This window comes from Phyllobates terribilis, unplaced genomic scaffold (assembly GCF_046119375.1).
Source record: "Phyllobates terribilis strain yellow unplaced genomic scaffold, ASM4611937v1 Scaffold_11__3_contigs__length_659146591, whole genome shotgun sequence".
NCBI lineage: Eukaryota > Metazoa > Chordata > Amphibia > Anura > Dendrobatidae > Phyllobates > Phyllobates terribilis.
In genome coordinates, this window is record NW_027362771.1 from 656574524 (window position 1) to 656601802 (window position 27279).

Below are 27279 nucleotides of genomic sequence, written 5' to 3' on the forward strand. Positions count from 1 at the left end.
TTGGCTAGCCACATAGCGTCATCAGGTCTATATAAGATCGGGAACCGCCATGCCCGTCACAGTCTACCCCGGAAACAGGCAGAGTAGGGAGAGCTGTTGCTGTGTGAGGGACAGAACTGTCGGTGTAATAGTTAGGCATGGGTATTCCACACCAGGATACATATCCATCTGAACTAACAGTCCTTCTGAAGTCTAATCCAGCTGCATATAATCAGTGTTGATAGCCGGAGTCAGGTAGGCAGAGATTGTGGACACTGTATACAGCAGAATAGGGTCCATTGCATGTTCTGGCTGCGGCTGCTGCCTGTTACAGATAGCCATTGGACTAAATATCGGGGCTTTTTTTTTTTTTGCTCTTTATCCTGATTATTTTCTAAAAAAGTAATAGTGTCCAACATTTTACTGCTCCATTTGCTTGTTAGCACTGCAGAATACAGCCAGATCTTTTCCATCATCAGATGTATCCCATATAACTGCGGTACAAATCCAACCATTTGTAGGGGCCGTGCAAAATATTAGCCTCCATTTAAAATGGGCAAGACGCATGGCAAGGGATCGGGAAGTGGATGTGATGGTGCATGCAGAGGCTTAGGCCGTGGCAAGATGAAATTGTGCCACAACAAGCACCCACATCTTGTCGCCCGACTTTCCTGTCCTAATTACTAGGGGACTGCAGAACACCACTATTGTACCATATAACTGCGGTATAAATCCAGCCATTTGTAGGGACCGTGCAAAATATTACACTCCATTTAAAATGGTAAAGGCACGTGGCAAGGGACGGAGAAGTGGACGCGATGGTGATGGTGCACGCAGAGGCCAAGTCTGTGGGCAAGATGAAACTGCCTGCTGTGGGAGCACAACAAACACCCACATCATGTCGATTTACCTTCCTGTCCCAAATACTAGGGGGCCGTGGAACCCAACTCTTGAGACCAGAGCAGTGTCAAAAGTTTGTTGGTTGGATAGCAGATAATGCTTCCAGTCACTTTGCCACCACCACCACCCTGTCATCCACACGGTCAAGTCTCAGTAGCCGGGAGTCTGGACCGCTTATTCTTCACCCTGATCCTCCTTCCTTCCACCATGCCAAGTGCCCGGAGACAACTGATCCCACACTTGGACGGAAGCTTTCCGCAACCTGATGGCGGCTTCCGTCCCTCGGTACTCGGTCCCCAACTGCCACTATTTTTCCCAGTGTGCCGTCCCCGCATTACACAAGCACGTGTCCCAGAACATTAGCCGTGCCCTCAACAACGCAGTTACTGGGAAGGTCCACCTAACCATGGACATGTGGACAAGTGCTTGTGGGCAGGGACAGTGCATCTTGTTGGAAGCCAGGACCCAGTTGGACCTTGGGACGGAACACGTCCTCCCAACACCAAGGATTGTGGGCCCTGGGTCAACCAGGGTTGCCCCACACAGCTCCTGCACCTCCTCCTGCTCCTCTTCAGCCTCCATCTCCAAAATGACCACATTAGTCGGAATCTGGAAGCATTGCAGCACTGCCTTGGCAAAGCGGCAACAGGCTGTGCTGAAGCTAATATATTTAGGTGACAAACCGCACACCGCTGAAAAGTTGTTGACAGCTCTAGAAGAGCAGGCAGATCTGTGGCTGTCACCGCTGAACCTACAGCCAGGCATGGTCGTGTGTGACAATGGCCAGAACCTGGTGGCGGCTCTGAAGCAAGGCGAGCTCACACACGTACCATGCCTGGCCCATGTGCTCAACCTAGTGGTTCAGTGGTTTCTCAAAACCTATCTGGATCTTCCGGATCTGCTTGTCAAAGTACGCCATGTGTGTGACCATTTTAGAAAGTCAGCCACAGCTTTCGCTTTTCACCGACTGGAGTGCGATGTCCCCACGTGTTGGAACTCAACGTTGCATATGTTAGGAAGGATTTGTGAGCAGCACGGGGCAGTTGTTGAGTACCAGCTTCAAAACTTCTGTCGGTATTCAGGTTAACTTCCGCACATAAGAGCTCAGGAGTGGGCATGGATGTCAGACATCTGTGCCATCCTCAAAAACTTTGAGGACTCCACCAACATGGTGAGAGGCGATGGCACCATAATTGCAGGCGGAGCATGATGAGATGGAGCAAGGAACCATACAGGGTGATTTCACACAACCCAGACTCATCTCATCCTAACATGGATTGGGTGACAATGAGGAAGAGGAGGAGGATGAAGAACAGGCGCTAGTTTCCTGCGCTATTGACGGTACTACTCACACAACTGTCACACCGTCTGTTCAGCGCAGATGGCCTGAGGAGGATGAGGAGAGCATGGTCAGTCGTCCTCTTGGTGAGTACATGGAAGTCTTGCCTGTTAGCAGTCTGGCACACATGGCTGAGTATATGTTACACTGCCTTTCCCGTGACCCTCGCGTTATCCAAATTTTGGGTGACAGTCATTACTGGTTGGTGACACTTCTAGACCCACACTACAAGGAGAAATTTCTGTCTCTCATTCCCGGGGCAGACAGGTCTACTAGATGGTGCTGTACCAGAAGGCCCTTGTTGCGGAATTATTAAAAAAAATTCCCACCTGAAAACGCTGGTGGCAGAGGTCACAGTTCGTTGGAAAACCAAGGAGTACAGGCACGAGACACAAATATGATCCAGCACAGGGGAACACTGTCAAAGTTCTGGGAGAGTTTTCTCAGACCCTCCCATCGCACAGGCCTGATGCACGGGGTACTCTCACATGGAGGGATAATTTTACAAAGATGGTGAGGGAGTACCTCCGTGATTTCTCTGTGCTCGCTCTCTACGCCTTGGAGGTCCTGGCCTGCCCTGCCGCTAGCGTTTTGTCAGAGCGGGTTTTTAGTGCCGCCGGGGTCATTATAACTGATAAGCGCATCCACCTGTCAACTGAAAATGCTGACAGGCTGACTCTTATAAAAATGAACAAGGGCTGGATTGGGCCAGACTTCTCAACACCACCGAATGATGGCAGCGGAAGTCAAATCCAGTGTCTTTTTTTTGGGAAGTCTATTCCCATGCATCTCTGTCTTCTCACCCAGACATGGGTATACGCTTCCTGATTTTGTCTATTTTCTGTTGTCCTCCTCCTTCTCCTCTTCCTCATCCTCCATCACCACATCACCAGGGTTACCGTGATTAGGGATGAGCGAGCATGCTAGTTACTTGAGATTTATCAGCATGCTCAGGTGTTTTCTGAGCTTCTTCAGTGTGCTGGAATGTTATGTTTAAGTCTCTCCGTGCGCATCATTTGCGACTGTTTTACAGCTTTAATACATGAGAGGAATGCCTATTTGTCGCAAATCATGCACACTGAGAGACTTAAACATAACATTCCAGCACGCTGCAAATACTCGGCGAGCACCCGAGCATGCTCGCCGAGCACCCGAGCATGCTCGTCGAAAAGGTTAACAGCACACGCTCGCTCATCACTAACCGTGATGCAACACCCACAGAATTTTTTCTTAACAGTGTTTATGAGGCCCTGTAGAATCTGCTGAGTTTTGGGGTGCCAGTTAACCCTAATTAACGAGAGCTACTGGATCTTTAAAAGGGGATTTATTACAAATAGGTTTCCCTTATGTATGTTATTGTAAATATCCTAACTAAGAGATAAGGGAACAATGAAAGGGAAAAGGGAAAAGGAGAGGGTGGTAGAAGATGGGAAGTGGGAAGAAGAAAAATGCCTAACTAGTTTGATGTGCCACCTTTATATCCGTTACACAGTCAGACACGGCCCATACATTGCCCATCCCTGTAACACCTCCGCATAATGGTACCATCCAATCAGGTCACAATCTTTGGAGTTCTCCAGAAACATGCATATGGCTGCTGATGCAGACACTCTCCTGAAGGTGGCGCTCTGGGTCCAGAATGGATAAGAGGGTCAGGGGCCATACGTAATTGCAGTGGTCTTCATCTTCCTGCAGATGGGGTCTGGCATACAGTCAAAAGGTCTTTGTATCAAGTGGCCTGAGGACAGGTGCAACTCCATTCAGCTGGCTCCAAGATGTCCATCAAAAGCACAAACACCAGGAGCATTGTGTACCAATATACATATCCATAGGCCAGAGACAGGATGTCTACCTCAGGAGCAATGGTATATAATCCAAACCCACAGGGGCAGCGTACATATGTAGATTACAATGGGTGACAAACGGGATCTGCATTGAAGATCACCACAGAAGGTGTGTACCTGGATCATCCAAGAGGCTGGAGGCCATACTCATCCCGTATGTAGATGCAACCTTTATCACTAAAACAAAAGGCACCACAGCCCAGGACACACAATTGCCTTCATACCTCATAGCTTTTATGACCCCCACAGCACATGGTCCATCTCTTTGTTATAGTCATTTGATGAACTTTAGTGCTATACAGAGTTTGTGGATAAATTGTGAGTTCAGTCATTCATATTACACGTACGATAGATATTGTCCATGTTGGGTTCCAACTTGCCAGTAAGAAAAGTTTGCTATACAGTATGTGCATGTATATCCCCAGGGGTAAATGTTTTTTAGCCCATGCACTTAGTGCTTACAAGTATTGGGGACCCGCTCCTTTATAATGGGAACATTTTTTTATGAGGCCCTCCTCCACATCTCTTCCAATGGGCATTGGAGGGCGTCCACATTTTTGGCAGCCCTTGCAGTCACTGCATACACAAGAACAGTATAGGAGACATGCTCCTTTATAATGGGAACATGACGACATCCTGGTCGCCAGACAATAGGAAGTTACTTTGATCATGCGCAGTGCACGATCAAAGTAACTTCTGCCTGTGCAGTGCTGACACGCAGCATAGCATAGAGATGCTGCTGCATCTCTATGCTATGCAAGTGAGCATCCTCCAAAAAATGAAAATCCCATAGTGGGACAAAGGGAAAAGGAAAAAAAAGTATCAGAAAGTGAAAAAAGAAAATTGTAAGAATTAAAAAAAAAAAATGAAAAAAATCCCCAAAAAATAAAAATATACTGTACCCATAAATAAATATTATGAAAAAAACCAAAACATAAATAAAAGTACACATGTGGTATCGCCGCGTCCGGAACGACCTGACCTATAAAACTGTCCTACTAGTTAACCCCTTTAGTGAACATGGTACAAAAAAGTAAATAAAAAACAATGCTTTATCATCATACCATCAAACTAAAAATGGAATAAAACGAGATCAAAAAGACGAATGTAAATAAAAATGGTACCGCTGAAAACGCCATCTTATTCCCCAAAAAACAAGCTGCTATACAGCTCCATCAGCCGAAAAATAAAAGTTATAGCTCTCAGAATAAAGCGATACAAAAAAAATATTTTTTCTATAAAATAGTTTTCATTGTGTAAAAGCGCCAAAACACAAAAAAACAATATAAATGTGGTACCGCTGTAATCATACTGACCCGAAGAATAACGCTGCCTTATCAATTTTACCACACGTGGAGTAGAATAATAAAAAAAAAAAAACACAATTCCTGGATTGTTGGTTTTTGTTCATTCTGCCTCCCAAAAATCGGAAACTTAAAGCAATCAAAAAGTGTCACATGCCCAAAAATGGTACCAATAAAAACGTCAACTTGTCCCGCAAAAAACAAGCCGTCACATGACTCTGTCGGCCGAAATATGGAAAAATTATAGCTCTCAAAATATGGCGATGCAAAAACTAGTCTTTGGAAAAAAAAGCGTTTTTTTAGTGTGTGACAGCTGTCAATCATAAAAACCCGATATGAATCTGGTATCTCTGTAATCGCACCGACCCGAAGAATAAAGCGGTCTAATCACTTATACCACACTAGGAACAGCGTAAAAAATAAACTCTAGGGTTAGGGTTGTGCTAGGGTTAGGGTTAGCATCAGGTGCTCTGGTATGCACCAAGTATCGCGGGTGCTCGAGTGACATGCTCGAGTCTCCACCCCATATGCTTTGCGGCCAAAAAAACCCACGGGGATTGCCTGCCATTCACGAGCGATCCCCACATGTTTTTTTGGGGTGTCTAACAACTATGAAACATGCGGGGCGGGGACTTGAGCATGTCACTTGAGCACGCGCGATACTTGGTGCATACCCGAATACCCGATGCAAACTCAACTAGCGAGCACTTGCGCTCAAGACTAACGACAACTTATTAAATATGATGAAATAATGTTATCAAATTCTGTGTCATACCTCTGGCTTCAAAATGTTCACTATACCCCTTGATAAAATCCTTGAGGGGTGTAGTTTCCAAAATGGGGTCACTTGTGGGGGGTTTCCACTCTTAGGCGCATCAGGGGCTCTCCAAACACGACATGACATCCGCTCTCGATTCCAGCCAATTTTGCTTTCAAAAAGTCACACAGTGCTCCTTCCCTTCTGAACCCTGCCGTGCACCCAAACACTGTATTTTCCCCACACATGGGGTATTAGCATACTCAGGAGAAATTGCACAACAGTTTTTGAGGTCCATTTTCTCGTCTTACCCTTGTGAAAATAAAAAAATTTGGGGCTAGAAGAGAATTTTTGTGGAAAAAGTTTGATTTTTTTTTATTTTCACGGCTCCATGTTATAAACTTCTGTGAAGCACCTGGGAGTTCAAGGTACTCACCACACATTTAGATAAGTTCCCCGAGGGGGTCTAGTTTCCAAAATGGTTTCACTTGTGGGGGGTTTCCACTGTTTAGGCACATCAGGGGTTCCCTAAATGCAACATGGCGTCCACTAATTATTCAAGCAAATTTTACATTCAAAAAGTCAAATGGCACTCCTTCCCTTCCGAGCCCTGCCGTGCCCCCAAACAGTAGTTTCCCCTCACATATGGGGTATCGGCGTGCTCAGGAGAAATTGCACAACAAATTTTGGGGTCAATTTTTCCTTTTACTCTTGCAAAAATGAAAAAAATTGGGGTCTAAAGTAACATTTTTGTGTAAAAAGTTAAATGTTCATTTTTTCTTCCACATTCCAAAAATTTCTGTGAAGCACCTAAAGAGTTAATAAACTTCTTGAATGTGGTATTGAAAACCTTGAGGGGTCCAGTTTTTAGAATGGTGTCACTTTTGGGTATTTTCTGTCATAAAGGCCCCTCAAAGTCACTTCAAATGTGATGTGGTCCCTAAAAAAAATGGTTTTGTAAAGCTTGTTGGAAAAATTAGAAATCGCTGGTCAACTTTTAACCCTTATAACTTCCTAACAAAAAAAATAATTGGTTCCAAAATTGTGCTGATGTAAAGTAGACATGTGGGAAATGTTATTTAGTAACTATTTTGTGTGACATATCTCTCTGATTTAAGGGCATAAAAATTCAAAGTTTGAAAATTGCAAAACTGTCAAAATTTTCACCAAAATGCCGATTTTTTTTCACAAATAAACAGCGAGTCATATCGAAGAAATGTTACCACAATCATGAAGTACAATATGTCATGAAAAAACAATCTCAGAATGAGGGGGATCTGTTGAAGCGTTCCAGAGGTATTACCTCATAAAGTGATAGTGTTCAGAATTGTAAAAATTGTCCTGGTCCTTAATGTGCAAACCACCCTTGGGGTAAAGGGGTTAATGAGGCCCTCCTCTACGTCTCTTCCAAGGGGTATTGGGATGTGTGGAAAATTTAGGCAGCCGTTGCAGTCACTGTATACGCAATAACTGTATAGCAGAACCGCTCTTTTATAATGGGATAATTTTGTTACTGAGGTCCTCCTATGTGTCTTTAAATTGGTATTGGGATTTTTGCTAAATTTAGGTAGCCGTTGCAGTCACTGCATACGCAATAACTATATAGCAGAACCGCTCCTTAACAATGGGAAATTATTTTTTTAAATCAGGCCCTCTATGTCTCTTCAAAGGGGTATTGGGTTTTTTCCAAATTTTTGGCATGCCTTGAAGTCACTGCATACACTATAACAGTATAGGAGACCTGCTCCTTAATAATGGGAGCAACAAAGCATAGCCAACTGATGGCCCTCTAACAATAGTGAGGGCTGACTGCTGGCCCTTTAACAATAATAAGGGCCGCCTGATGGCCCTATAAAAATAGGCTGTGACTTTCAGAGTCCCTCCTTCATAAATGAAATAGGATGTGTCTGATCGTGTCTCACACACAACATGGGCAGATAAGGTTGTAAAATGTTAAAATTACATTTACTGGTGAATGTATTTTTCACCAATGAAAGCAATGCAAAAGTGCAAAACCTCATCAAAAACGCGTGAATGTGTGAACATAGCCCAAGGTGTGGAGGAGCATTTTTGGTTATTTATTTTGGTCTCGTTTTTGTATGTTTTATTGTGAGTCCGTAAAAGTGGCGTAATACTCTGACAACATTGTTGACAGCAGTGATCTGGGAGCCAGAAATGCTTCCAGGTGTCTTCCCTGTGCTGTTTCCATGTTATTTGAGAACTGTTCCCGCCGATTAGGGCAATTTTTAGGCCCCCTGCAGAACCCTGGGGGGGAGCCGCCTGAAAAATGCTCGAGTTTCCCATAGACTTTTATTGGGCTCGTTGCTCGGGTCGAGCACCCGAGTATTCCAATTTCCTCGACCCGAGCAACGAGCACCTGAGCATTTTAGTGCTCGCACATCACTAGTATTTATGAGATTGTGAAGCTTCACGGGGTTCCCTCCGATGTGGTGTCAGATCAGGGGAACCCAGTTTGTTTCTAAGTTCTGGAAAGTTTTCTGTTCTTGACTCGGGGTGCAGCTGTTCTTTTCCTCTGCCTTCCATCCTCAGTCGAATGGACAGATCGAGCGCATGAATCAGAATTTAGAGACATACCTCAGGTGTTTGTCTCCAAAAACCAGGAGGATTGGGCATCCTACTTACCACTGGCAGAATTTGCTATTAATAATCATCATCAAGACTCTACCGGCAGGTCACCATTCTTTGTTGCATATGGTTTCCACACACAGTTTGGTACTTTTAGTGGGGGAGGGGCTTCGGGAGTTCCTAAGGAAGAACGTTTTGCTTCGTCGCTCTCCTCTGTGTGGCAGGGGGGGGGGGGGGTTCTGAGTAATTTGAAGATCATGGGGGACTGGTGCAAACCCAAGTGTGAGTGATTTGTGTGGTTTTCTACCAGGAATATCAAGTTGAAGGTTCCTTCATTGAAGCTAGGACCTAGATTTATTGGTCCCTATAAAATAACTGCCATCATTAACTAAGTAGCATTTCGTCTTGAGCTACCCGAGGTCCTTACGATCCACAATGTGTTTCACAGGTCCTTACTCAAGAAATATGTGGAACCTCTTGAGCCCTCTCCTCTACCACCGCCCCCAATCATGGTTGATGGTAATTTGGAGTTCCAGATTTCGAGGATTGTAGATTCTCGCCTTCAACCTTGTTCTCTACAGTACTTGATGCACTGGAAGGGTTATGGTTCAGAGGAAAGGATGTGGGTTTCGGCATCAGAGGTAAATGCCTCCAGGTTGGTTCTTTCGTTCCACACCTTTTATCCTGAGAAGTCTGGTCCTGAGTGTCCGGAGGCCACTTGTAGAAGGAAGGGGGGTACTGTCACAGGTGTCAGGTGTGACAGACAATCACCCTGGAACCGGCTGTAGGTGGTCACTGCGTTTGGCATTGCAGATGCCTTTTTGATTTCCTCATCTCAGTAGTATTTTTATCCTTCTTCCTTTAGGACCCAGCAGCAACCTCCACCTTCTGCTGCTGATTGACACACCCTTTCTGGGTAGTTAAATAGCCTCAGTTTCTCCAGAGAGTCACCTGTGATAGTTCTATGCACCTCTGTGTTGACTTGGAGCATTAACAGTCAGCTAGTTTCGTCTCTGGTGCCCTTGGAGGACAGTAGGCATTATCTCTCTGGTGTCTGCTCAAGCTAAGTGTATCCCCTTTGTTTGTCTACCTTGTTGTAGTTTGTAGTGGGGCTTGACTAGTGCTCACCCTGTCCCCTCCCTATCTAGGCCAAGCTCTAGGGACATTCAGGGCTTAGGGTCCTGCTTGACGATAGGTATGGAAACTATATAGGGACGATAGGGTAGGCAGGGTGATATTAAATCTGCCTAGGAGTCTACTCTCCCCCTTTTCCTAGTGTTTGAGCTTCCTCTCCCTCTTCTCTTTATGTTGCCCTTAGTCTTTTCCTACCCTTGCGTGACATATACCCTTAGGCTGGAATTATGTAGAATCCAAATCTGTGTCTCTTTGGTTAAAGCCATGCTTCCAAGATAATGGTCTAAGAGAGTCTGATCTTTGATTCTCCTTGTAAAGTCTCTTTCCTATGTCCTTGCAGCAGGATAGAAAAACCCTTTTAATATTTACATATGTGGCTAACGTCATCAGTCACAGGTTGGGGGGAAAGGACAACGCTCAGGTCTCATTGTTTGAGCATTTAATGAATTTACATAGTTTGTCCTCCTGTTTTGTGAGTCAACAAGCTACAGGGTCCACACAATGGTTAATCAACATATTTAGCAAACATTCATTGTTCCATGCTGAGTCACTGTCCTTCTTGACAATCCACAGAAATACACATACATTTACAAGTCACCACAAAGATAACTGTATTTCTCTTGGATTAACAAATCTAAACGTCTAGCTGATTAAGATTATAAGCTTTATCGTCACAATGACATGTCACACCTTTGAGGTCTCTATGAAGAGCTTGTGATGCCTTTTGGACTCAGTAATGTGCCGTTTTTTAAAATATTAATGACATTTTCAGAGACCTAAATGGTCAATATGTGGTTGTCTACCTGGATGACATCTGGGTTCATTCACCTGTGAGAGTCACACAGCCGACATGTACGTACTGTTCTAAATAGACACAGAGACAATTTGTTTTTTGCTAAACTTGTAAAATGTGTTTTTCTGGTGCAGGAAGTAAATTTATTGGGGTATATCTTGTTTGTTAAAAGTCTCCGTATGGACTCCTCTAAGGTCCAAGCTGTTACGGAGTGGGTGTTATTCCAAATCTCTGAAAACTCACCTACGCTTACATGGGTAACCATTGACCGATTTAACTGAGAAGGGAGCTGATGTATTTCGTTGGAAACCTGAGACAATCAGGGCCTTCTTGGAGCTGAAGGAACGTTTCTCAGCCTGACCCACAAGGTCCTTTCATTGAAGAGAGGAAGATGTCTGTGAGATGATAGATGGAGTGTCCCTATTATGGGGGCACTGTAGATATTGGTGTTATTAGGGGGCACTGCAGCATTGGGCTAAGTCTTCCCGTTTGCTGGGGTCCAATAAGGTGATATATAGAGAGACAAGTTCTGGGGCTTGTCTGCAGATCCTTGTACAGGGGCAGTCGGTGACTAATGCACATTGCAGTCACTGATGACCAAAGACGAAAGACGGAGATTAGAAAACCATAGCTGTTCTTTAATGGTACAAGTACGGAGTGGACAAGTCTGCTGGATGCACATTAAATATATTATATACACACACACACACACACACATATATATATATATATATACACACAGGGCAGGGTCAGTATACGGGGGGAGGGGCTTATTCGTAGAAAAAAGTAAAAATTAGGACAGAAGATAATCTACTGTTAAAACAGTAGTAGTTATCCAGCATCGACTCCAAAGCGGCAGCAGAACAGCTAGTGGAGGAGGACACTTGGGGTCGTGGTTCCGGCAGTGATATTACATGGAGGTGACACCTGGGGTACAAGTGGCAGTTCCGGCAGTGATGTTACATGGAGGGGACACCTGGGGTTGGGGGTGACGGGGTGGCAGTTCTGGCAGTGATGTTACATGGAGGGGACACCTGGGGTAGGGGTCACAGGGTGGCGGTTCCGGCAGTGATGTTACATGGAGGGGACGTCTGTCTACGAGTTGATCCTCAGTGTGAAGATCACTCTCCCCTGAAACTTGTCCCGTTCGTCCTGATTGTTGATATTGGCTGCGTTGACACGACACTCCACCGTGTGATCTATGTCACGAGTCACATTCAGGAACTTCACAGCTACAAATGGTTGTGTGTAGTTCTTCTGTGGGGAAAAGAGAATATTCATCAGGCGAATCAGAAAATGGACTTCTGGCGAATGTCCAGTGGAGAAGAGGGCACAACTTGGCAGTAAGGCAGTTCACAGACATCCTGACCCGGTTATAAATGCTCCTACTCTGTGACTGGGAATGCTGCCATAGTATCTGCTACACAAGTCTCTTGGGGTCGAGCATTTCATAGTGTGACCGCTCTTATTGGGGACGAGCATTTCATAGTGTGACTGCTCTTACTGGAGTGAACTCTATCCATTAATGGTTCCTGGGTTGGGGCTTGCATGACCAACCTTCCCTCCTTTAGAAACCGCATAGACATTGCTGGGGTCCTTCTCTGCTGATTCCGGGGGAAGGGATGGAGGATCTTTTTCATATCATGACAGACAAGAGTGAAGGGGAGATGTGAGGCAGTGACCCCTTATGATGGAGGGGGCCAGGTCCAATGACGGAGGAGGCCAGGTCCAATGACGGAGGGGGCCAGGTCTAATGACGGAGGGAGCAGTGAGGACACTCACCTGAGCTCTGTTCCCATAATATGGGAAATACATGAGGTCAATGCTCCCCATGGTGTTATTCCTCACACCGGGGTAGTAGAGGCGGCTGCCCAGGAGACGGTCATTGTCTTCAGTCTGGAGAAGAAGAATTTATGATGATCTTAAAGAAGCTGACACAGACAGTCTGCAGCAAGCGGCGGATCAGCTCATCACGCAGACGTGGACCTAGAGATCATCGATAGAGCTACGACAAGCATGTCATCTATATAATACTTATCTATATACTGTAAAATATCTCACAGCTGACACCTATACATTATATAGCACCCATCACATACAGTACATTATATGAGATGATACAGCCGACACACATGATAACCATCACGTGTACATTATCCCAGACACCTATACAAACGTATCAAAAGAGGACCATCAAAGCTGTAGGAAGCAAGTGCCCGACAATTAATAGGGTCACAGATCAGAGATCAAAAACCCCTTAAGATGCCATATCAAGACCCTCATTCAGTGGATGGTTGGAGGACAGTAGTGGGGCAAAGGTGCCCAATGCGTGTCGCCACACAGCCTGGGCTTCCTCAGGGGTCTGTCAGACAATGGCTTCCTACAGCTTTGATCGTCCTCGTTCCCTTTAGCACATGTTTAGCTCCTTTATTGCTCCCCCATTGGAGTCGGCTGAGGTGGACTATCCATAGATTTCTCTGTAGGCGCCTAGTTGTCCACCCTAAATCCAGTCAGAACTTGCAGGGATATTATAGACTTCCTTCTGCTTTATATGTACTTTGTGAATCTATTTGCTCCTGTAGTTTCCATTGTTTTCCTCCTCATTGCTCCGTTGTTCCCCATGTCCCACACTCCTCTGGCCTGGCGGTGGAGACGTCTGGCCTGGCGGTGGAGACGTCTGGCCTATTTCACCTTATTGTGTGAGAATATTATTTTCCTCAGGTCATTTGACGACTTTTAAAGGTTTTTAATTGTTTGTTTCAATAATAATAACTTCTCGATTTGGTGATCCCTGGTTTCATTACAGGCCGATCCCTGGTATGAGGTGCTGCCCTGTATATTATATATCTTATGTTATAGAATACACACATTATATAATGCCATGGACATCACAACACATTATATAATACCACATACACCAGACACCTATACATAGCATAAAGGAGACACGCATCCGACAATTCCTTCTGCGGAAGCTTAGCTACAAGTAGAGTGCAAGCAGGAGGTCTAACTTGGGATTTATATAGGGGAGTCATCGTATGTGGGGTTGAATGAAGTATCGTCATCTAACCACCATGAGACTCATCTATAGGAACTCATCTATATAGGACTCCTACAAGCTCTGCTTCTTACCGTCTCATTTACTGCACTTTTAAGCTTCTGAAGACAACAAAGAGAAAAGAGACTGAGACTTCTGAGAGAAGAGGCAGAATATGAACGTCTACCTGAGACGTCCGTGCACTCACCTTCCCGGAACAGTTCACGGTGATAGAAGTCAGAGAGAAATCCGGGACTGGCTGTGGCAAGAAATTTATTACCTGCAGAAAGACACGCGAAATTACCATCATGAAGCACTAAGAATCAGAAGCAGACCACAGAGGAGGGCCGGGCGGACCGGCGGACGGAGGGAGGGAGAGACAGAGGGAGGGCCGGGCGGACCGGCAGACGGAGGGAGGGAGAGACAGAGGGAGGGCCGGGCGGACCGGCAGACGGAGGGAGGGAGAGACAGAGGGAGGGCCGGGCGGACCGGCAGACGGAGGGAGGGAGAGACAGAGGGAGGGCCGGGCGGACCGGCAGACGGAGGGAGGGAGAGACAGAGGGAGGGCCGGGCGGACCGGCAGACGGAGGGAGGGAGAGACAGAGGGAGGGCCGGGCGGACCGGCAGACGGAGGGAGGGAGAGACAGAGGGAGGGCCGGGCGGACCGGCAGACGGAGGGAGGGAGAGACAGAGGGAGGGCCGGGCGGACCGGCAGACGGAGGGAGGGAGGGAGAGACAGAGAGAGGGCCGGGCAGACCGGCGAACGGAGGGAGGGAGGGAGAGACAGAGAGAGGGTCGGGCAGACCGGCGGACGGAGGGAGAGACAGAGGGAGGGCCGGGCGGACGGAGGGAGGGAGAGACAGAGGGAGGGCCGGGCGGACCGGCAGACAGAGGGAGGGAGAGACAGACAGACAGAGGGAGGGCCGGGCGGACCGGCAGACGGAGGGAGGGAGAGACAGACAGACAGAGGGAGGGCCGGGCGGACCGGCAGACGGAGGGAGGGAGAGACAGACAGACAGAGGGAGGGCCGGGCGGACCGGCAGACGGAGGGAGGGAGAGACAGACAGACAGAGGGAGGGCTGGGCGGACCGGCAGACGGAGGGAGGGAGAGACAGAGACAGAGGGAGGGCCGGGCGGACCGGCAGACGGAGGGAGAGACAGACAGACAGAGGGAGGGCCGGGCGGACCGGCAGACGGAGGGAGGGAGAGACAGAGGGAGGGCCGGGCGTACCGGCAGACGGAGGGAGGGAGAGACAGACAGACAGAGGGAGGGCTGGGCGGACCGGCAGACGGAGGGAGGGAGAGACAGAGACAGAGGGAGGGCCGGCGGACCGGCAGACGGAGGGAGGGAGAGACAGACAGACAGAGGGAGGGCCGGGCGGACCGGCAGACGGAGGGAGGGAGAGACAGAGAGAGGGTCGGGCAGACCGGCGAACGGAGGGAGGGAGAGACAGAGAGAGGGTCGGGCAGACCGGCGGACGGAGGGAGAGACAGAGGGAGGGCCGGGCGGACGGAGGGAGGGAGAGACAGAGGGAGGGCCAGGCGGACCGGCAGACAGAGGGAGGGAGAGACAGACAGAGGGAGGGCCGGGCGGACCGGCAGACGGAGGGAGGGAGAGACAGACAGACAGAGGGAGGGCCGGGCGGACCGGCAGACGGAGGGAGGGAGAGACAGACAGACAGAGGGAGGGCCGGGCGGACCGGCAGACGGAGGGAGGGAGAGACAGACAGAGGGAGGGCTGGGCGAACCGGCAGACGGAGGGAGGGAGAGACAGAGACCGAGGGAGGGCCGGGCGGACCGGCAGACGGAGGGAGGGAGAGACAGACAGACAGAGGGAGGGCCGGGCGGACCGGCAGACGGAGGGAGAAACAGACAGAGGGAGGGCTGGGCGGACCGGCAGACGGAGGGAGGGAGAGACAGACAGACAGAGGGAGGGCCGGGCGGACCGGCAGACGGAGGGAGGGAGAGACAGACAGACGGAGGGAGGGCCGGGCGGACCGGCAGACGGAGGGAGGGAGAGACAGAGACGGAGGGAGGGCCGGGCGGACCGGCAGACGGAGGGAGGGAGAGACAGACGGAGGGAGGGCCGGGCGGACCGGCAGACGGAGGGAGGGCCGGGCGGACCGGCAGACGGAGGGAGGGCCGGGCGGACCGGCAGACGGAGGGAGGGAGAGACAGACAGACGGAGGGAGGGCCGGGCGGACCGGCAGACGGAGGGAGGGAGAGACAGACAGACGGAGGGAGGGCCGAGCGGACCGGCGGAGGGAGGGAGGGCCGAGCGGACCGGCGGAGGGAGGGAGGGCCCGGCGGAGGGAGGGCCCGGCGGACCGAGGGAGGGCCCGGCGGAGGGAGGGAGGGCCCGGCGGAGGGAGGGAGGGCCCGGCGGACCGGAGGGAGGGCCCGGCGGACCGGAGGGAGGGAGGGCCGAGCCAGGAGGTGCGAATCAGTGGGGAGGGGAATGGAGAAGATGTGGGGACCAGTGGAAAGGGATGGGACACATTAGAAGCATGATTTGATATGATGAAGGAGGCTCACCCTGTTCATCTTTATGAGCACACACGGAGCGCCATCTCTATATCCGAACGTCGGGTCATCAATACCAGAACAGTTCTCCAGTTTTTGGCGTAGAAACCAGCAGGCTTTCTTTGGGTAATTTCTCACATCTCCGGTGTCTTCCTGTTTGTTGTACACCCCGCTGGTGCAGTTGATGCCTCGTTCCTCCTGCACGGTACTGTTATAGTCTTTGCAAGAGTGGAAAGTGAATCTTATTATTTGCCATTTCACCAGGCATAGGAATTCCTCAATTAAACAGTGAACTAGTCTCCTTACCTTCCAGCAGGGTGCGGAGGGCTTCCTTATACTGCTCCCAGGTGCCGTTCTGGGACGTCAGACTATACACTACCTCCAGGGTGTCCAGCTTTGGGCGGATCATGAGTCCTGATGAAAAGATGAGAGCAGTAAATAATAGAGAAACATTTCTGATTGGGCTATTCCCAAAATCACAATGTTGTCTTGTCTTGGCCAATATAACTCATTTTTAGATCTCTTGGCTGTATTTAGCCTTCAGTGGTGTTTGCATCTGTCCTGCTGTAGTTCCAGTGCTCCTGGTCAATAATGTGCAGTCTCTCTCCGTGGACTTCCTGCACAGTGCCCTGCGGATTTTATTTCTGCCACATACATCAGCATAGCTACTACATTTCATCATTGTTAGCTGGTTTCTTACAGAGCTCAACTCTCCTGTACTTCTCCACAATGGAGCTTGACACAGCTAGGCAGTGCACCGCTGCTGAAAGGAGCTGGATTTGATGTCTACTGCTGACAGATCAGTTACATGACACTACGGCTCTGTGGTCGCATATACGGGAAGATAATCCTCTGACATATGTATCAGCAGAGCAGCATTTGCAGTTCTGAATTATAGATATGTCAGCAGCAGCTAACAATCATGGAAAAGCACACAAGTAGCCATATTGATATAGATAACAGCCGATAATATTGGTCATGAAGAATTTCCACCTCTGATAAAAAGCAGATGAGACATCATCCATCCACCATAGCTACATTTCAGGAGGTCTTTGTCAAGCTTAACAGATGGATGCCGTCTTATCTGCTTTCTTAGATTGGATCCCTTGGGACTTGGGACTCTGCTGCGTCCTAATACGATGCAGACAGTCAGTGAGTGCCAAGGAAGAGCAGTTTGTTGGACCCCCAGCTCCACCACCCGGGACACATGTCTGTTAGCTTCAACCTCATCATTCCCACCAGGAAAACAACTTTTCTTCCTTTCTCTTAATCACGATCAGAAGGAAGATCCAGTGCACCACCCTTTCTCTCAAAAACTATGTGCCCCCCAAAACACCTGCAAACTTTAGTGATTTACCTGGATTAGAAAGTCGATCTGAATATTTCGGATTATACTCATCGATGGTCTGCAGCATCACCCACATACTGAACGTGAAGATTGCCGTGAGGAAGGCGTAAAATATCACGTAAAACACCAAAATCAGCGCTGCAAGAAAGAAAGGGTTAAAGAAATCAGTACAGTATAGTGATACAAAAGGCAGCAGATACCTGATACAACTGCCCTAAGCCATCAGAGGAGCAGGAAGACAAAGGCAATGGGGGCAGGAACATGGTCCTTACAGGTGGTGCAATATCGGACACCTTCAATGGACAGGGCATATTCCCGGATATGATGCTAGATGGAAGTTCCTCCCATGATGCCCCTATGATGCCCACTTACAAATGATGTAACGGACATGATAAGATCCCTCCATGGAAGGGATCCCTTCGAGGCAAGACATCTGTTGCTTTATGTAATCACCTCAATCTCACTAAGCTCAAACTTCACAGATTATTCCTGCCCTCACCCTCATCCTAACGATCCAAGCAAGAGAAGACGATACATGGGGCAAAATAAGACCCAAGACGTGTGGTAGGAGGACACTGACTGCTCGACTGTCCCCATCACTGGAGCACTATACCCCACCGTATCCATCACTCCTGCCCTCGCCCTCACCCTAACGATCCGAGCAAGAGAAGAAGATACATGGGGCAAAATAAGACTCAAGACGTGTGGTAGGAGGACACCGACTGCTCAACTGTCCCCATCACTGGAGCACTATACCCCACCGTATCCATCACTCCTGCCCTCGCCCTCACCGTAACGATCCGAGCAAGAGAAGACGATACATGGGGCAAAATAAGACTCAAGACGTGTGGTAGGAGGACACTGACTGCTCGACTGTCCCCATCACTGGAGCACTATACCCCACCGTATCCATCATTCCTGCCCGTTACCCCCCATTACCAGCCAATTCTGCACCTTCGCACTGTATCCATGACTCCAGCAGCTTTTCCTGTGTGGGAGAACCTATAGTCCTAGCACTGGCCGACCCGACATCTCCTTACTCCAGCCGCCTCAGCACCTTTTTTCTCCAGCTGCCTCAGCACCTCCTTTCATTCTCCACACCAGCACTACAATTTCTCCTTATTCTGACCACCCTGACACCTACCTTCTCCTGATGCCCCAGCACCTCTTTTCTCCGTCCGCCTCAGCACCTCTTTACCCTGCGGCCCCAGAACCTCTTTTCTCCGGCCGCCTCAGCACCTCTTTACCCTGCTGCCCCAGCACCTCTTTTCTCCAGCCGCCTTAGCACCTCCTTTCATCCTCCACTCCAGCACTACAATTTCTCCTTATTCTGACCACCCTGACACCTACCTTCTCCTGATGCCCCAGCACCACTTTACCTCAGCTTCCCCAGCACTTCTTTACCCTGCCGCCCCAGCACCTCTTTACTCCGGCCACCCCTGCACCTCTTTTCTCCGGCCACTCCAGTACCACTTTACCCTGCCGCCCCAGCACCTCTTCTCCTTACCCTGCCACCCCAGCACCTCTTTTCTCTGGCCACCCCTGCACCTCTTTTCTCCGGCCACTCCAGTACCTCTTTACCCTGCCGCCCCAGCACCTCTTCTCCTTACCCTGCCGCCCCAGCACCTCTTTTCTCCGGCCACCCCTGCATCTCTTTTCTCCGGCCACTCCAGTACCTCTTTACCCTGCCGCCCCAGCACCTCTTCTCTTTACCCTCCCACCCCAGCACCTCTTTTCTCCGGCCACCCCTGCACCTCTTTTCTCCGGCCACTCCAGTACCTCTTTTCTCCGGCCACTCCAGCACCTCTTCTCCTTACCCCAGCTGCCCCAGCTCCTCTTTTCTCTGGCCGCCCCAGCACCTCTTCTCCTTACCCCAGCTGCTTCCCGTCCGGCCCATAAACTCCCGGGTCCTTGGGTTCCACATAAATTCCTTCCACTCATCCATCATTTGGCCGCAGCTCCTCTTCTGGGTGAGAGCAGCCATGATGCTGATGTTCTTATCTCCTAAATCTCAGGAGACTAATCCCCAGAACTGGAGCAGCAGCTTATGAATCTCATCACAGCCCCGCCCCCTCATGAATAATAATCAGCCCCCGCCCAGATGGCAACAATGTAACCAGATCAGAAGATGAAACTGTGGAATGTATCACACAGGACAGGATTAGATACACGGCTCAGCAGACAGTATCACACAGCATAGGATTAGATACACGGCTCAGCAGACAGTATCACACAGGATAGGATTAGATACACAGCTCATCAGACAGTATCACACAGGAGAGGATTAGATACACAGCTCATCAGACAGTATCACACAGGAGAGGATTAGATACACGGCTCAGCAGACAGTATCACACAGGAGAGGATTAGATACACGGCTCAGCAGACAGTATCACACAGGATGGGATTAGATACACGGCTCAGCAGACAGTATCACACAGGATAGGATTAGATACACGACTCAGCAGACAGTATCACACAGGATGGGATTAGATACACGGCTCAGCAGACAGTATCACACAGGAGAGGATTAGATACACGGCTCAGCAGACAGTATCACACAGGATGGGATTAGATACACGGCTCAGCAGACAGTATCACACAGGATAGGATTAGATACACGACTCAGCAGACAGTATCACACAGGATGGGATTAGATACACGGCTCAGCAGACAGTATCACACAGGAGAGGATTAGATACACGGCTCAGCAGACAGTATCACACAGGATGGGATTAGATACACGGCTCAGCAGACAGTATCACACAGGAGTGGATTAGATACAAGGCTCAGCAGACAGTATCACACAGGAGAGGATTAGATACACGGCTCAGCAGACAGTATCACACAGGAGAGGATTAGATACACGGCTCAGCAGACAGTATCACACAGGAGAGGATTAGATACACGGCTCAGCAGACAGTATCACACAGGAGAGGATTAGATACACGGCTCAGCAGACAGTATCATACAGGAGAGGATTAGATACACGGCTCAGCAGACAGTATCACACAGGATAGGATTAGATACACGGCTCAGCAGACAGTATCACACAGGAGAGGATTAGATACACGGCTCAGCAGACAGTATCACAAAGGAGAGGATTAGATACACGGCTCAGCAGACAGTATCACACAGGAGAGGATTAGATACACGGCTCAGCAGACAGTATCACACAGGAGAGGATTAGATACACAGCTCAGCAGACAGTATCACACAGGAGAGGATTAGATACACGGCTCAGCAGACAGTATCACACAGGAGAGGATTAGATACACGGCTCAACAGACAGTATCACACAGGAGAGGATTAGATACACAGCTCAGCAGACAGTATCACACAGGAGAGGATTAGATACACGGCTCAGCAGACAGTATCACACAGGAGAGGATTAGATACACGGCTCAGCAGACAGTATCACACAGGAGAGGATTGGATACACAGCTCAGCAGACAGTATCACACAGGAGAGGATTAGATACACGGCTCAGCAGACAGTATCACACAGGATAGGATTAGATACACGGCTCAGCAGACAGTATCACACAGGATAGGATTAGATACACGGCTCAGCATACAGTATCACACAGGATAGGATTAGATACACGGCTCAGCAGTCAGTATCACACAGGAGAGGATTAGATACACGGCTCAGCAGACAGTATCACACAGGAGAGGATTAGATACACGGCTCAGCAGACAGTATCACACAGGAGAGGATTAGATACACGGCTCAGCAGTCAGTATCACACAGGAGAGGATTAGATACACGGCTCAGCAGACAGTATCACACAGGAGAGGATTAGATACACGGCTCAGCAGACAGTATCACACAGGAGAGGATTAGATACACGGCTCAGCAGTCAGTATCACACAGGAGAGGGTTAGATACACGGCTCAGCAGACAGTATCACACAGGATAGGATTAGATACACGGCTCAGCAGACAGTATCACACAGGAGTGGATTAGATACACAGCTCAGCAGACAGTATCACACAGGATAGGATTAGATACACAGCTCAGCACACAGTATCACACAGGAGAGGATTAGATACACGGCTCAGCAGACAGTATCACACAGGAGAGGATTAGATACACGGCTCAGCAGACAGTATCACACAGGAGAGGATTAGATACACAGCTCAGCAGACAGTATCACACAGGAGAGGATTAGATACACGGCTCAGCAGACAGTATCACACAGGAGAGGATTAGATACACGGCTCAACAGACAGTATCACACAGGAGAGGATTAGATACACAGCTCAGCAGACAGTATCACACAGGAGAGGATTAGATACACGGCTCAGCAGACAGTATCACACAGGAGAGGATTAGATACACAGCTCAGCAGACAGTATCACACAGGAGAGGATTAGATACACGGCTCAGCAGACAGTATCACACAGGATAGGATTAGATACACGGCTCAGCAGACAGTATCACACAGGATAGGATTAGATACACGGCTCAGCATACAGTATCACACAGGATAGGATTAGATACACGGCTCAGCAGTCAGTATCACACAGGAGAGGATTAGATACACGGCTCAGCAGACAGTATCACACAGGAGAGGATTAGATACACGGCTCAGCAGACAGTATCACACAGGAGAGGATTAGATACACGGCTCAGCAGTCAGTATCACACAGGAGAGGATTAGATACACGGCTCAGCAGACAGTATCACACAGGAGAGGATTAGATACACGGCTCAGCAGACAGTATCACACAGGAGAGGATTAGATACACGGCTCAGCAGTCAGTATCACACAGGAGAGGGTTAGATACACGGCTCAGCAGACAGTATCACACAGGATAGGATTAGATACACGGCTCAGCAGACAGTATCACACAGGAGTGGATTAGATACACAGCTCAGCAGACAGTATCACACAGGATAGGATTAGATACACAGCTCAGCACACAGTATCACACAGGAGAGGATTAGATACACGGCTCAGCAGACAGTATCACACAGGAGAGGATTAGATACACGGCTCAGCAGACAGTATCACACAGGATAGGATTAGATACACGGCTCAGCAGACAGTATCACACAGGATAGGATTAGATACACGGCTCAGCAGACAGTATCACACAGGAGAGGATTAGATACACGGCTCAGCAGACAGTATCACACAGGATAGGATTAGATACACGGCTCAGCAGACAGTATCACACAGGATAGGATTAGATACACGGCTCAGCAGACAGTATCACACAGGATAGGATTAGATACACGGCTCAGCAGACAGTATCACACAGGATAGGATTAGATACACGGCTCAGCAGACAGTATCACACAGGAGAGGATTAGATACACGGCTCAGCAGACAGTATCACACAGGAGAGGATTAGATACACGGCTCAGCAGACAGTATCACACAAGAGAGGATTAGATACACGGCTCAGCAGACAGTATGACACAGGAGAGGATTAGATACACGGCTCAGCAGACAGTATCACACAGGAGAGGATTAGATACATGGCTCAGCAGACAGTATCACACAGGAGAGGATTAGATACACGGTCAGCAGACAGTATCACACAAGAGAGGATTAGATACACGGCTCAGCAGACAGTATCACACAGGAGAGGATTAGATACACGGCTCAGCAGACAGTATCACACAGGAGAGGATTAGATACACGGCTCAGCAGACAGTATCACACAGGATAGGATTAGATACACGGCTCAGCAGACAGTATCACACAGGAGAGGATTAGATACACGGCTCAGCAGACAGTATCACAAAGGAGAGGATTAGATACACGGCTCAGCAGACAGTATCACACAGGAGAGGATTAGATACACGGCTCAGCAGACAGTATCACACAGGAGAGGATTAGATACACGGCTCAGCAGACAGTATCACACAGGAGAGGATTAGATACACGGCTCAGCAGACAGTATCACACAGGAGAGGATTAGATACACTGCTCAGCAGACAGTATCACACAGGAGATAATTAGATACACGGCTCAGCAGACAGTATCACACAGGAGAGGATTAGATACACGGCTCAGCAGTCAGTATCACACAGGAGAGGATTAGATACACGGCTCAGCAGACAGTATCACACACGAGAGGATTAGATACACGGCTCAGCAGACAGTATCACACAGGAGGAGAGGATTAGATACACGGCTCAGCAGACAGTATCACACAGGATAGGATTAGATACACGGCTCAGCAGACAGTATCACACAGGAGAGGATTAGATACACGGTCAGCAGACAGTATCACACAGGAGAGGATTAGATACACTGCTCAGCAGACAGTATCACACAGGAGATAATTAGATACACGGCTCAGCAGACAGTATCACACAGGAGAGGATTAGATACACGGCTCAGCAGTCAGTATCACACAGGAGAGGATTAGATACACGGCTCAGCAGACAGTATCACACAGGAGAGGATTAGATACACGGCTCAGCAGACAGTATCACACAGGAGAGGATTAGATACACGGCTCAGCAGACAGTATCACACAGGAGGAGAGGATTAGATACACGGCTCAGCAGACAGTATCACACAGGATAGGATTAGATACACGGCTCAGCAGACAGTATCACACAGGAGAGGATTAGATACACGGCTCAGCAGACAGTATCACACAGGAGAGGATTAGATACACGGCTCAGCAGACAGTATCACACAGGAGAGGATTAGATACACGGCTCAGCAGACAGTATCACACAGGAGAGGATTAGATACACGGTCAGCAGACAGTATCACACAAGAGAGGATTAGATACACGGTCAGCAGACAGTATCACACAGGAGAGGATTAGATACACGGCTCAGCAGACAGTATCACACAGGAGATGATTAGATACACGGCTCAGCAGACAGTATCACACAGGAGAGGATTAGATACACGGCTCAGCAGTCAGTATCACACAGGAGAGGATTAGACACACGGCTCAGCAGACAGTATCACACACGAGAGGATTAGATACACGGCTCAGCAGACAGTATCACACAGGATAGGATTAGATACACAGCTCAGCAGACAGTATCACACAGGATAGGATTAGATACAGATCAGCAGACAGTATCACACAGGATAGGATTAGATACACGGCTCAGCAGACAGTATCACACAGGAGAGGATTAGATACACGGCTCAGCAGACAGTATCACACAGGAGAGGATTAGATACACGGCTCAGCAGACAGTATCACACAGGATAGGATTAGATACACAGCTCAGCAGACAGTATCACACAGGATAGGATTAGATACAGATCAGCAGACAGTATCACACAGGAGAGGATTAGATACACGGCTCAGCAGACAGTATCACACAGGAGAGGATTAGATACACGGCTCAGCAGACAGTATCACACAGGATAGGATTAGATACACGGCTCAGCAGACAGTATCACACAGGATAGGATTAGATACACGGCTCAGCAGACAGTATCACACAGGAGAGGGTTAGATACACGGCTCAGCAGACAGTATCACACAGGAGAGGATTAAATACACGGCTCAGCAGACAGTATCACACAGCATAGGATTAGATACACGGCTCAGCAGACAGTATCACACAGGATAGGATTAGATACACGGCTCAGCAGACAATATCACTCAGGAGAGGATTAGATACACAGCTTAGCAGACAGTATCACACAGGAGAGGATTAGATACACGGCTCAGCAGGTGGTATCACACAGGATAGGATTGGATACACTGCCCAGCAGACAGTATCACACAGGATAGGATTAGATACACGGCTCAGCAGACAGTATCACACAGGAGAGGATTAGATACACGGCTCAGCAGACAGTATCACACAGGAGAGGATAAGATACACGGCTCAGCAGACAGTATCACACAGGAGAGGATTAGATACACGGCTCAGCAGACAGTATCACACAGGAGAGGATTAGATACATGCTCAGCAGACAGTATCACACAGGATAGGATTAGATACACGGCTCAGCAGACAGTATCACACAGGATAGGATTAGATACACGGCTCAGCAGACAGTATCACACAGGAGAGGATTAGATACACGGCTCAGCAGACAGTATCACACAGGATAGGATTAGATACGCGGCTCAGCAGACAGTATCACACAGCATAGGATTAGATACACGGCTCAGCAGACAGTATCACACAGGAGAGGATTAGATACACGGCTCAGCAGTCAGTATCACACAGGAGTGGATTAGATACACGGCTCAGCAGACAGTATCACATAGGATTAGATACACGGCTCAGCAGACAGTATCACAGGATAGGATTAGATACACAGCTCAGCAGACAGTATCACACAGGATAGGATTAGATACACGCTCAGCAGACAGTATCACACAGGAGAGGATTATATACACGGCTCAGCAGACAGTATCACACAGGATAGGATTAGATACACGGCTCAGCAGACAGTATCACACAGGATAGGATTAGATACACGGCTCAGCAGACAGTATGACACAGGAGAGGATTAGATACACGGCTCAGCAGACAGTATCACACAGGATAGGATTAGATACACGGCTCAGCAGACAGTATCACACAGGAGAGGATTAGATACACGGCTCAGCAGACAGTATCACACAGGATAGGATTAGATACACGGCTCAGCAGACAGTATCACACAGGAGAGGATTAGATACACGGCTCAGCAGACAGTATCACACAGGATAGGATTAGATACACGGCTCAGCAGTCAGTATCACACAGGATAGGATTAGATACACGGCTCAGCAGACAGTATGACACAGGACAGGATTAGATACACGGCTCAGCAGACAGTATGACACAGGAGAGGATTAGATACACGGCTCAGCAGACAGTATCACACAGCATAGGATTAGATACACAGCTCAGCAGACAGTATCACACAGGAGAGGATTAGATACATGGCTCAGCAGACAGTATCACACAGCATAGGATTAGATACACGGCTCAGCAGACAGTATCACACAGGAGAGGATTAGATACACGGCTCAGCAGACAGTATCACACAGGAGAGGATTAGATACACAGCTCAGCAGACAGTATCACACAGGAGAGGATTAGATACACAGCTCAGCAGACAGTATCACACAGGAGAGGATTAGATACACGGCTCAGCAGACAGTATCACACAGGAGAGGATTATATACGCGGCTCAGCAGACAGTATCACACAGGAGAGGATTAGATACACGGCTCAGCAGACAGTATCACACAGGAGAGGATTAGATACCCGGCTCAGCAGACAGTATCACACAGGAGAGGATTAGATACAGGGCTCAGCAGACGGTATCACACAGGAGAGGATTAGATACACAGCTCAGCAGACAGTATCACACAGGAGAGGATTAGATACACAGCTCAGCAGACAGTATCACACAGGAGAGGATTAGATACACGGCTCAGCAGACAGTATCACACAGGAGAGGATTATATACGCGGCTCAGCAGACAGTATCACACAGGAGAGGATTAGATACACGGCTCAGCAGACAGTATCACACAGGAGAGGATTAGATACACAGCTCAGCAGACAGTATCACACAGGAGAGGATTAGATACACAGCTCAGCAGACAGTATCACACAGGAGAGGATTAGATACACGGCTCAGCAGACAGTATCACACAGGAGAGGATTATATACGCGGCTCAGCAGACAGTATCACACAGGAGAGGATTAGATACGCGGCTCAGCAGACAGTATCACACAGGAGAGGATTAGATACGCGGCTCAGCAGACAGTATCACACAGGAGAGGA

At 48.6% G+C, this 27279-nt stretch overlaps 1 protein-coding gene across 1 annotated transcript; it reads right to left on the reverse strand.

The window, feature by feature from the left end:
• Window positions 1-11253: 11253 nt before the first annotated feature.
• Window positions 11254-19594, reverse strand: LOC141167207 (sodium/potassium-transporting ATPase subunit beta-2-like). Its single transcript, XM_073654653.1, has 7 exons — window positions 19417-19594; window positions 17554-17682; window positions 16503-16610; window positions 16209-16414; window positions 13882-13953; window positions 12419-12532; window positions 11254-11893 (listed from the first exon to the last, which is right to left on the reverse strand). The coding sequence occupies exons 1-7, from the start codon at window positions 19526-19528 to the stop codon at window positions 11732-11734; spliced, it is 903 nt and encodes a 300-aa protein (XP_073510754.1). The 5' UTR covers window positions 19529-19594; the 3' UTR covers window positions 11254-11731.
• Window positions 19595-27279: the final 7685 nt, after the last annotated feature.